A 12,330-nucleotide genomic window follows, 5' to 3' on the forward strand; every position below is an offset into this window, starting at 1 on the left:
ATCAGTATGTAAGGTACAAACTTTCTGCAGCTGCTTCCCCAAACTTTATATGAATAATTATATAGATCCACCATATATAAAATCCCTGTTAAATTATGGGGATGTAGTCAGGTTACCGGCCGCCGGAATGCCGACACTGAAAACCCAACATGGGACTAAAGATAGGAGTCGAAATCCTGAGGGCAGGTTAGGGTTAGGCTAGGGAAAGCAGTAGCGCACGCAGGGGGGGTTTCTGATGGACCAAATTGTTTTTTTCAGAGACGGAGACAACCTTGTTTCCGTCTATGCATCAGCGGCAGGCTACCCACCACGATTGGTTCTGCCTGGGCACTGCATACAGTCCTCCCAGAGAGAGCGTCGGAGAAGGAGGATCACCCAGCAGCCCGGCACCTAGATGGAGGAGCGCAGCAGAGCAGAGGTGGACAGCCTGATTGGGAACTGTGGGCCTGATTCAAAGGCGGTCGCTATTTGCGCTCGCTCGTCCAGAAAATAGGGGTGGCTATTCAAATGAACCGTTCGCTGTTTGCGGTCTGTTCACGCCTCTAGGTCTGAACAAGCGAACAAAACTTGCGGTCGTTTTTTGGGAAACTACGCCCCCTGTCCGCTCGCATCCTACGTCATGTCCGCTATTTATTAGATTAATCGAGTACATCGAACAGGGTAAGAGCTGCTCGCTATTCTTGTGGTTGGTTTTTGCTACCACAATTTTGCGAGCAGTTCTGGCTATAAAATAACCCAGTGACGTGGTCAATGACGCTGCTGTTTTAAATATGCACACCCATAAAATGCCCGTTTTGACCTTTAAGCACGCCACTCCCCGTTTTCAAGCACCTTCCCCTGTTACCACCCACATACGCCTCATCCTGTCACTCAAATTAGCAGGTATTCGCTATTTTGCGAGCACATGAATTTCGGCCGCACTGACTGGTTTGCGCATTCGTATAACGATCCGTACGCATGCGCAGTTGGGCAAACATCGCTCGGAGCGAACGAGCTGCAACTTACGAGTGGCTCTGAATCAGGCCCTGTGTCACTATGGGGATGCAGTGGACTCGGAGTAGAGTTCATGAGGTGCACTTCATGTCATAGGCGCTGTTTAATGATTGCCTGCGCCAGTGCATCATCACGGGGGTGCTCTAAAATGGTACCATGGCAGAGTGACAGGCAGCGTGTATATAGTCGGAAAGGATTGGTGTGATAGCAGCGAAGTACCAACAGAAAGGTACTGGGGCTTGAGGGGGCACACTGACAGATTAAAAGCCCCGATGCCAGAGAATTTACAGCTGGGGCAGCTAAACGCGCCAACTTCAAAAGTGCAGTACTGTGTGTGTGTTCCTGTGACTGACTCAGTAAAACACGCATCTTGCATTCCTCACCCCTACACTGCTCAGTGCTCCAGGGTTCCGATCAGCCGACAAGCTGACTCCTGATGATTAACTCCATGGATGCAGGAAGTAAGTCACTTGTACAGAGAGGTGTGTGTGCTGCTGTGAGTGACAAGGTGTGTGTGACAGGGTGTGTGTGCTTCTGTGTGTGTGGCTGTGTGTGACAGGGTGTGTGTGCTTCTGTGTGTGTGGCTGTGTATGACAGGGTGTGTGTGCTTCTGTGTGTGTGGCTGTGTATGACAGGATGTGTGTGCTTCTGTGTTTGTGACAGGGTGTGTGTGCTTCTGTGTGTGTGGCTGTGTGTGACAGGGTGTGTGTGCTTCTGTGTGTGTAACAGGGTGTGTGTGCTTCTGTGTGTGTGACAGGCAGTGTGTGCTGCTGCTATGTGTGACAGGGTGTGTGTGCCACTGCTGTGTGTGACAGGGTGTGTGCTTCTGTGTGTGACAGTGTGTGTGCTGCTGCCGTGTGTGACAGGGTGTGTGTGCTTCTGTGTGTGTGGCTGTGTGACAGGGTGTGTGTGTGCTTCTGTGTGTGTAACAGGGTGTGTGTGCTTCTGTGTGTGTGACAGGCAGTGTGTGCTGCTGCTATGTGTGACAGGGTGTGTGTGCCACTGCTGTGTGTGACAGGGTGTGTGCTTCTGTGTGTGACAGTGTGTGTGCTGCTGCCGTGTGTGACAGGGTGTGTGTGCTTCTGTGTGTGTGGCTGTGTGACAGGGTGTGTGTGCTTCTGTGTGTGTAACATGGTGTGTGTGCTTCTGTGTGTGCGACCGGGTGTGTGTGCCACTGCTGTGTGTGACAGGGTGTGTGCTGCCGTGTGTGACAGGGTGTGTGCTGCTGCCGTGTGTGACACAGTGTATGTGCTGCTCCTGTATGTGACAGAGGAAAGAATTAATGGGGAATATTATTGATTTGTTGTTTATGTGCTATAAAAGCCTCTTGCTTGGAGTCCAAGTTAGCCACTATCTCAGATTATGTGCTGCTGGGGACACAATATATACAACATATATATATTTGCTGTTTGAAAAGAAAAAAAATCAACCGTTTGGAAACCCCCCTTTAAAATTCCTGTGTTTGCCCCTGGAAAGGGGGGTTAGGGTTAGGCACCACTAGGGGCAGGTTAGGGTTAGGCACCCCCCACCATCCCGGGAGGGTTAGGTGTAGGGGGTGGGAAGGGGGCAGGTTAGGTTTAGGCACCCCCACCATCCCGGGAGGGTTAGGTGTAGGGGGTGGGAAGGGGGGGTTAGGGTTAGGCACCAACAGGGGAAGGTTAGGGTTAGGCACGAGGGTGGTGGGGGGTAGGGATAGGCACCACTAAGGGAGCGTTAGGGTACTTACCAGCCCCAGTCGGGATTTTGATCCGGCGGTCTTCCACTGTCGGTATTTGATCAGGCGGTTATTTAGCCGCCGGGATTACATACCGATTCCATGCATATTATAGCCTGTATAAGTCTTGCACGGTGCACCATAATATATATCGTACATGGGTGTTACTAATACTCAGAGTCTAGTAAACAAGCTTTTACACTGAGTACACTTTAAAAAAAGCATATGCTTCACTTTATATCAATCTAGCCTGAAATGCTCAGGAACATTAACAATCTAGTAGGGTACTAGAACGCACATAAAATACATTACAGTACCCTATGCTGCAGGGAGTTGAGAACATGCTTTGAACGCAGTTAAAAGAGAGAACAATGTACACAGATTTGTCAGTGCTTTTAAAAGGTGTTATTTCTTCACACACATCTATAGGAGTAAACACATAGAGATGCCTGAGAATAGCGTTTTCAGTACTGAGAAGAGTACTGCCTGCTTTGTTACATTGATGATTTGATACAATACCATTGAGCAGTAGCTGGACTCATATTTGGAGTGTGGGATATTTAAATTCAAAGTGAACACTTCCGGGTATAAGTCATCTACAGCCTCATTCATAGTTAGTGGGAAAAACCTCTTCAACTATCCATAGCACACACAAAGATGGAGAACTCCAGATGCCCCATATAGTTACATATAATTCCGGTTATACCCTTACAGTTATACAGATTCCAAGAGCACTCCCAAATGATAACAGGTGCCCTGATCTGTGTGGCATCCAGGGGTGAGTATTTTGCAGCTTATGGTTAATGAGCTCCAGACACATTGCTGCTCTCTCACTATCTGCTGCTTGTGCCTCAGTATGCCTCATTACAAGTCACAGCACTCAAGGTACCTCACACCTAACCACTTTTAGATGAGAGGGTCACAGAGAAAGGTGCATCCAGTTGTATAACCTGGCAGGGATCAAACTAAACTTTATTGGCTTTGCAGGTCCAATAACACATCAATACTCTGTAATGGCCAATTCTATACATAATGCATTTAAAAGAGAATCTTCACATTTTGCTACTGTCAAATATAGCACAATATGGTTAAATAGAAACATGGTCACCAGAAAAAAAGAAAGATCATTAAGTTAGGGTATTTTAATTGCACAATACCTACAATTGGTGCACATGTAACCCATTATACAGATGTAATTTGTGCACTTACCAAATACGGGTAGTCTGGTCCTGCTTTGGTCTGGTGCTATGGTGACCTGCACATGTTGCGGGATATGGTGCTTTGGTGTAAGTGCTTGTCTTCTGTCGCTGTAGGAGGAGGATGCTGTCTGAAGGTTCCTTCTGGTGTGTTCTTCTTCCTCTGCCCCATGTTGTGACCCACCTGCCCTGGAAAACCCTCTAAGGGACAAGGTATCTGGGTCTCCGAGCCGGGATAAAGGATGCTCAATGACAGGCAGATGTGATCCAGGTGGGTTATGAACACGACTGGACATTCTCTGTAGGTCAACCTAGAAAAGAGCATAAACCCAAACAATATTAACAGTAGGATAAGACTTACATCATAATTACTGTATATACTCTTTCACCAATTACAAACTAACTAATCCATTTAAAATCCTAGCATAGGACGGAATCGGTATGAATCACCGCTGGACCTCAGCCCGGCGGATGAAATACAGATGCCGAAGGCCGGCAGCTGAAGATCCCGACTAAGGTAAGTAACCCCTCTAACTCTCCCCTCCCCCCCTAGCCTTAACCCTCCCTTAGGGGTGCCAAAACCCTAACCTCCCCCCTAGTGCCTAAACCTAACCTCCCCCCAGGGGTGCCTAAACCTAACCCCCCCCTCCCCGCACCCTAAACCTAACCCTCCCGGGGGGTGGTGCTTACACCTAACCTCCCACCGGTGGTACCTGACCCTATCCCCCCCTTCCCCTAGCCTAACCCTAACCCTCCCCCCCTGCGATGCCTAGCTTATGTACGATCGGTATGCCGGGTGCCGGGATTTCGGCATGGGGCTGATGATAGGCATCAGTATTTAGACGCCTATCATTAATCCCATGCTGGGATTTCACAGTCGGGAAGCTGTCAGTCGGCATTTCGACCGCTGGCTTCCTGACTACATCCCGATAGGACTGTTGGACATGACCCGTGCTGCATTAGACTATAATCACATGCAGATTGTGAGTTGTGACTGGGTTTATAGAGGTGTGTAACTTTTAAAAAAGCACAATAGCAAGAATAAGCTGGAATTTTAAACAGGAGCAAAACAGACTATGAAATGTTGCCAATTCTTGGTATGGTATACTATAATGTACTTATATAATACAAGCTGTGGCTATGAAATAATGAAACTGATGCCATAAATTATGTTTAATTATATTAAGTACATTTTATCTCCGTTACCCTTCTATGTACTCCCCTTCTGCAACCACACATTGCTGCATTCTAATCATCCATTGGTCAAAGCTGTGCTGACATTATCTGTCAGCTTTAACAGCTCTGTCGTTTTCTTCTTTACCTCAGTAACTGATGCAAAAGTAAAATCTGTACTCAATCCCCTTGACTTTAGGGAAAAGAAAGAAGTCACACGGTGCTAGGTATGGCAACCTTCACTAAATCTTTTGTGCCATTCAAACATACAATCTGCACCATGAGCCTCAATTAGCATACAGAAAGATTCGGTGGGCGTTTTGTTCAATTTAACAAAAAATGTTCACCATGTTGCTCTACTTTTGAAAAAAGCATTTTTACTGGCGCACAGAAAAAAAACACAACTTTTTTGAGCTCTTTGTGACAGCAAACTATTTGTGCGAGAGGGGTGAAACTTGCAAAACCGTTTTGGGATAGTCCAAGGTCAGTGTTCACTCACTTCCTTTTAACTCATGTATTATGATTTATTCAAGTACACACTCGTTATTTAATAGCCATACCTCGTAGATACGACTCAGGATTGCCTTGTTTTTTTGTTTTTTTTATTCTGTACGCTTTTGTACTGTGCTGGGGCACCTACACAACTACTGTATATGTTTATCGGATGCTGCTGGCTTCTTTTTGGTGATTAAACTCGAAGGACTATGGCCTGGTACACAATTAATGTCACTCCAAAGCTCTGCATAGCTGCTGTACTGTATATTTTGTGCTGCTGTAAAGTTTTACTTGTTTCATGGTGCACATTTAGAGGCTGATGCATTTGTCCATTTGCAGAGAGCACCCAGTGGTGTAGCCAGGAGGATGCAGGGGAAGTGACTGCTTCCCCTGGTCAAAAATTATTTAAAAGAGTACCTATCTGTGGCCAGTGGGCAGGGCTGGATTAACCATTAAGCAAAATAAGCACATGCTTAGGGCATCAAGGGAAGGGGGCACCACAGAAAATGTTCCATTGCAGGATTTACCATGGACCATATGGCTTTTCTTTGGGTTTTATGGGGGGGAGCTAAAATCATTTCAGTGCTTAGGGCAGTGGTTCCCAAACTTTTTTGAATCACAGCACCCTAGTGCATCAGAATTGTTTTCACGACACTCCTAAACCAAATGTTTGTTAATGAGAAATTCAGAAAAAAATGTAGTGAAGTAGTAAAGTGAAGTAAATTGTGCTTACCTGTCATCCTTAGGGTCAGTTATGTGATGGGGGCAGGTTTGCGCTTCCACATATTTACATTACATTGACCATAAATAATTTGATTTGGTGCCTGACCACCAACCTGAGGCACCCCTGCAAGTGTCTTGAGGCACCCCAGGGTGCCATGGCGCACAGTTTGGGAACCATTGGCTTAGGGCCCCTAAAGGTCTTAATCCGGCCCTGCCAGATGACTGCTTTGGTTTCTTTCAGAATTCTCTCCCTTCCCTGTGTGGCACTTTCGGAGCAAGGGACAGTCTGCAAACTTTGCAGGCTGTCCCTTGCTCCCAGAGTGCCACCTCACAGACATTGAGAGAATGCACAGAGGAGCCAGCAGCCAGCGCTGTAAGCATTATTCAGGGCTGCCAAACACATTCTTGGCACTAAATAGATACATTTTTCTATTATATGGGGGCACTATGTGGCATTATTCTGTGATATGGGGCACTATGTGGCATTCTGTGATATGTGGGCACTAGGTGGCATTTTGTACAATAAATGGGGCACTGTGTGGCATTTTGTGAGATAATTGTGGGTACTATGTGGCATTGTGTGTGATAAATTGGAGTACAATATAGCATTATTATAATTGTACTAGACACAACCCCTTGCTGGTGCTAAACAACCCCATAGGCAATTAGCGTATCTATAATGGGTGTGTGGTGTGCGGGCGGCCCACATCACATGCCCTGCACTAATAATTAAACTTACCTCTTCGGAGTCCTGTGTTGATCGGCATTGCAGAAATCACTTACCAAATGCGGCGGATATTTCCCCAGTAATAGAGAAGTCTCCGGGAACATGGGACGGGCGTCATGTTCCCGGAGAATTGCGCATGCACAGTAGATTGGCACAAAGCCAGAGTCTGCTGCACTGCTAGAAAGAATGGGGCACGCACATAGCCTGCACAAGGGCCCTCGCCTCTCTTACACCGCCTCTGCCATAGGCAGTGCTAAAAATTCCTCTCTGGCAGATCACACAAAATATGTGGACGTATTGCTTTAATATGGGGGTACGGTATAACTGATATCAGTAATGGGAAGGGGTTGGAGTATTTCTGTCATGTTGGAGAATTGCTGTGTCGTGAGGGGCATTGCCGACTTCTGTACTGTGGCTGTTTTACTGTAATGTTTAGGGTTGCACGCAGTGGCGGCTGCAGAGGTGGGACAGCAGCACAGTACAAAAATCAAATAGGGGAGCTACACCAACTGCCAGTGAGTCCTGACCGGCAATGTTTGGAAAGGCAGTTGGTGTGGCTCCCCTATTTGAATTTTGGACTGTGCTGCAGCCCCCACCTCTGGAGCTGCACTGGTTGCGTGTGTTTGTGTAGGGGTATTAATGTAATGCTAGTGGTAATTATTGATGTAATTTGGCTGCAAATATTGTATTTACAGTATTTACATTTACATCTTTGATGCGCCTCACATGAAAAGCTGCCTATGCCACTGAGAATATCTTTCTTGTTTTTACATTGTGCACAATCCAGAAGGAGTCATATGCATTCTGGTCGCAACTGCACTGCAGGGACATAACTGAGCTGAGACGGGGCGTTCTCATATAGACAGTGCTCAGTGTAGGTTATGCAGAGTTGTCCGGAAGTGTAAATACACTTTGTTTTTTTTCTACAAGGTTTGGGCTCATAGTCAAACGCAGGGGGGGTTTCCGTCTGCCTGGAAACACCCCTCCCCAGCACACACCATGACCACAATATAAATAGTAATATAATACAATGTCAGTATCACAAATGAAATGATTAGCACCACCTGTGGATCTTTTAAAATGTGTCAGCCAGTAATAAATATACTTGTGCACCAACTAGGACATGTGGAAAACATGCACTGTTAGGGGTGCACTGCTATAGACCATCAATAAGGTAAATTATTAATACTGTATAATAATACACTATCCAGTACATAAGGAGACCGATATGTACATATATATGTCCAGGGCAGTTCTAGGTTCTTCTGCTGCTCCCCCAGGACTTGCTCCAATGCTCAGGAATGGTGCCCACATCTGAAGAAAAACATTCTGCTCAGACAGGATGGCCCTACTGCCGCATCTAATGGCTTACTGTGATCACTGGTCCTGTATATGCTGGAACTATGCAACACAATATACTTTGTATGATGCATATTAAAGCTGGATAAGTGGTAATTCTGCCCTCTTCATGGACAGGCCACACTCGCTCTAAAATCAGGCATTTGGAAACCCCCCTCTAGAAATCCTGCGTTTGCCACTGGGGCTGGTACATGAGCGCACCAATGATGATGATGATGAATATAAAATGAAGCATACCAATAAGGGCGGACGCTTGCAGAAATAAAAGATGCCTACAACTCTGCAGGTAGAAGAAATTACTAAATTACAGCACAAAATGCGGAGAAATGAAGCATCTAATGCTCAAATCTGCAGTAGTATTTCTTATGAAGCTGCTGAATAAATGTTTATTTTTTTAAAGCACTTTTGACCCATCTAATTTGTACATTTCTTTTGCAAATAAACTGCTATCCGCCATAAGCTTGGTGTGATACCGTCATCAATTTGTATTCCACAACAATCATCTTTCTTTTATATAAACCATCCCTCTCCTCCCATCACAGTCCTATAGTTTCACCTCTTCCAATAGTGGGAGACAAACTGTAAATGCAAAATGAAACCACTGTAACAAAGTTATGTGAACCCATTATATGATCACATGTGTTAGAAAACATTAACATTTGCCAAATAACTTCTCAAACTTTTTTCAAAGCATCCAAATAAAATGTCTATTAATCACCCAAAACAACCCAGTGATTGTGCACACTGGACATACTGTATGCAGGACAGTGCATTGTAATCCAGTACACTCAGTGCATTCACAGCTTTCCACTGGTATCTCGCCATAATCCTGCTTTTACTTCAGCATGAAAAAAAAATAAACTTTATGCTGAATTCTGCAAAGTTTAAGCGAACAAATGGGATACAATACTTACTCTGAGCCTGAATATGCAGGTCCTCTCTTTAATTCCTTATTATCCGGGCTTGCCTGCTTTGTAGTCCTCACAGTGTTTGGTGTAGTGTTGTTCTCTTTTATTGAACAGAGACAGGTTGCCAGAGGCAACAGAGAGAGTTCTAAAATCTCCTGCCAATGCATTGTGATGGGAGGCTGCAGCCAGCTCTGGGAGGCCGAGCTGTCAATCACTGCAGTAACCAGCCCATGCATTCATGCAGTCTGTGAACCTGTGAGTTGACAACAAACACACCTTTGCTCTGTTCCCAGGTGCTCTGGGATACTCTAAGTAATGTTACTGAAATTTAGGAAACTCTGTATGTGTTCCTTATGTTGGGGGGGGGCGGGAGTTATCATTATTTATCATTATATGTAATATTATATTGTGTTAACAGTGTAATCGCTTCCTGTACTTAATTTCTAGCTTACTAAATGAACTCCTGTAATGTAACAATGCTTAGTATGCTGCTTTCTGTAAATCAAAAGTATCGGATTCCTTCACAGAAACCATTATATGCATTTGTACTAAGGGTGTGGAGCAAAATGTCGATATTCAGATCGACGACATTAACAAAGTCGTCGTGGGCTCGGTGTGTACATGCCAAATGTCAACATTCATAATGTTGACATTGACATAATGTCGACATTGCCAGAATGTTGACATTCTGAGTGTTATCAGTCAGCATGTCGACCATGCGGTTTTGCATTGGCGAGGTGACAATCCCCCTGTGGGTGGACAATAAGTGGCCCCCCAGCTGTTGTAAAACTAGACCACTCAGCATGCCCTGCCACAGTTTTGATATTTGGCCATGCTAAAACTGTTGCAAGGCATGCTGGGATTTGTAGTTCAACAACAGCTGGAGTCTAAACCTAAAATCTTAAAATAATTTGTAGACATTCTATTGTCGATCTTGTAAATGGCGACATGTTGAATGTCCACATTCCGAATGTCGACATTCAGACCATGTCGACCTTCTGGTGTTACTTAAAATAAAAAAAACGACACTTACATAGTAGGATTTGATTAGCTTCAGGATGTGAAATCAATGTTGTTAAATCTGAACAGCTGTAATTACTGTATGATAACTTTTTACTAAAGATTTTGTTAGAAAACTAGGTGGGGATGGACTACATATCCTGATTCAGAAGATACTAGAACATAGTAATAATGCAGATTACTGTAGCAATTCAGTGAATGGGAAGGTCTACTAGCCCCAGTCATTCATCAGAGATAATCTAGGAGATGCCTAACGGTGCACAAGCCAGGGGAAGCATATTGCTCAGCATGTACCTGCTGAATTAGAGACAATACATGGCATCATCATCATCTACTCCATTGGTTTCCTTTATTGACATGTGCGTATTGGGCATGTATTATGCTTCTGGGGGTCATTTCTAATAATACAAAGTACGATGGTGCTGGACTATATCCAAACAGAGTAGGTAATGTGGCAAAGTAATTTGATTAATTATTTAGTTCTACAAACTAGAAGTCATCACTTACTTAAACCAGTGGTTCCTCAGGACTCCAAACAGTTCAAGTCTTCCAGGTCACCTGTGGATCTTTAAAATGACAGATGGTAATACAGTCGCACAGGGCCAGGGGTTAAACCACCAGGGGTTAAAATGGGCCAGAACGGGAGACGCAGGGGCGTATCTATAATGGGTGCAGGGTGTGCAGTGCACACGGGCCCAGGGGGGGGCCCGGTGTCGGCGCTGTACAAAACGCCAGAAAAATGGGCGCGGTGGGCATTTTTCTGGTGTTTTGCGCAAGCGCAGTAGACTCCGGGCACACTCTAGTGCCCAGAGTCTACTAATGCTCCGGTGGCTGGCCAGCCGCGTTAGTCGGCTGCCGGGAAGAGAGGAGGAGGCCCTGAACGGGGAATGCCCACGGGCCCCCTCCTCTCTAAAGAAGCCCCTGGGGAGACGGAACCAGATTCGCCTCCTCCAACCCAGGGAGGGTCCATTTGCCGGGCGCAAGCTGAGATTTTGTTACCAGCGGGCGTCCGGCTCCTTCCCCACAGCGGCAGCCAGAGCCTGGAGTTCACTCCTGAGCTTCGGCTTCCGGCTCCCGCAGTGTGCAGTGCACTATGGGAGAGACGTCATAAGGTAAGTATTGTTTTTTTTTTCATATAGGCGGCTTCACTATAGGGGCACTACTACTGGGGACATTACTACAGGGGGCATTACTACAGGGGGCAATACTACAGCGGGCATTACTATTGGGGGCACTACTACAGGGGCATTACTATTGGGGAATTACTACAGGGAGCACTACTACTGGGGGGCATTGCATAAGGGGCACCACTCCCGGGGCCACTGCATAAAGGGCACCACTACTGTGGGCTCTACATAAGGGGCACTACCACTGTGGTCACTACATAAGGGGCACCACTACTGTGGGCTCTGCATAAGGGGCACAACCACTGTGGGCACTGCCACTACTGGGGGCAATGCATAAGGGGCACCACTACTGGGGACACTGCATAAAGGGCACCACTACTGTGGTCACTGCATCAGGGGCACCACTGCTGTGGGCTCTGCATAAGGGGCACTACCACTGTGGGCACTGCCACTACTGGGGGCACTGCATAAGGGGCACCACTACTGGTGTGGGCATTGTATAAGAGGCACTACTACTGTGGGCATTATGTGTATTAGGGGCACTACTACTGTGGGCATTGTGTATAAGCGGCACTACTGTGTGCATTGTGTAAAAGGGCACTACTGTGTGTCATAACATGAATAAGGGACACTACTATGTGGTGCAGGGGCGTATCTAGACTGTTCTTTTAGGGGGGGCGATCTAATGATTCATTCTGACTCATCCTCTTTCCTGTTCTGGAACCTCCCCTTTCTGGTCCCAACTCTTCCCCTTCACAGGGTTTTATATTTGTGGCCACATTGATTATTACAATTATGTTTATGTATTCACTATGTGTGAATAACCAGTTTTAGCACCAGCAGCCATCTCTCTGCTCCCCTATCCCCCAGCCATTTCCCTGTTTTCCCCCTCCCT

General features: G+C 46.0%; 1 protein-coding gene across 3 annotated transcripts in view; it reads right to left on the reverse strand.

Annotated features, from left to right (window-relative positions):
• The window catches only part of LOC148506323 (EF-hand calcium-binding domain-containing protein 6-like), a 192,593-nt gene that overhangs the window by 175,356 nt on the left and 4,907 nt on the right, over positions 1-12,330 (reverse strand). For 2 of the 3 annotated variants that reach the window (XM_088447002.1, XM_088447004.1), the window contains exon 2: positions 3,917-4,214. In XM_088447002.1, the coding sequence (XP_088303128.1) occupies positions 3,917-4,199 (283 nt within the window). In that variant the 5' untranslated portion in view covers positions 4,200-4,214. Of the gene's footprint in view, positions 1-3,916; positions 4,215-9,294; positions 9,357-12,330 lie in introns of those variants that run through there. The other variant, XM_088447003.1, reaches the window with a different exon arrangement.

This window comes from Taudactylus pleione, unplaced genomic scaffold (assembly GCF_031769625.1).
Source record: "Taudactylus pleione unplaced genomic scaffold, aTauple2 ptg000408l, whole genome shotgun sequence".
Taxonomy (NCBI): domain Eukaryota; kingdom Metazoa; phylum Chordata; class Amphibia; order Anura; family Myobatrachidae; genus Taudactylus; species Taudactylus pleione.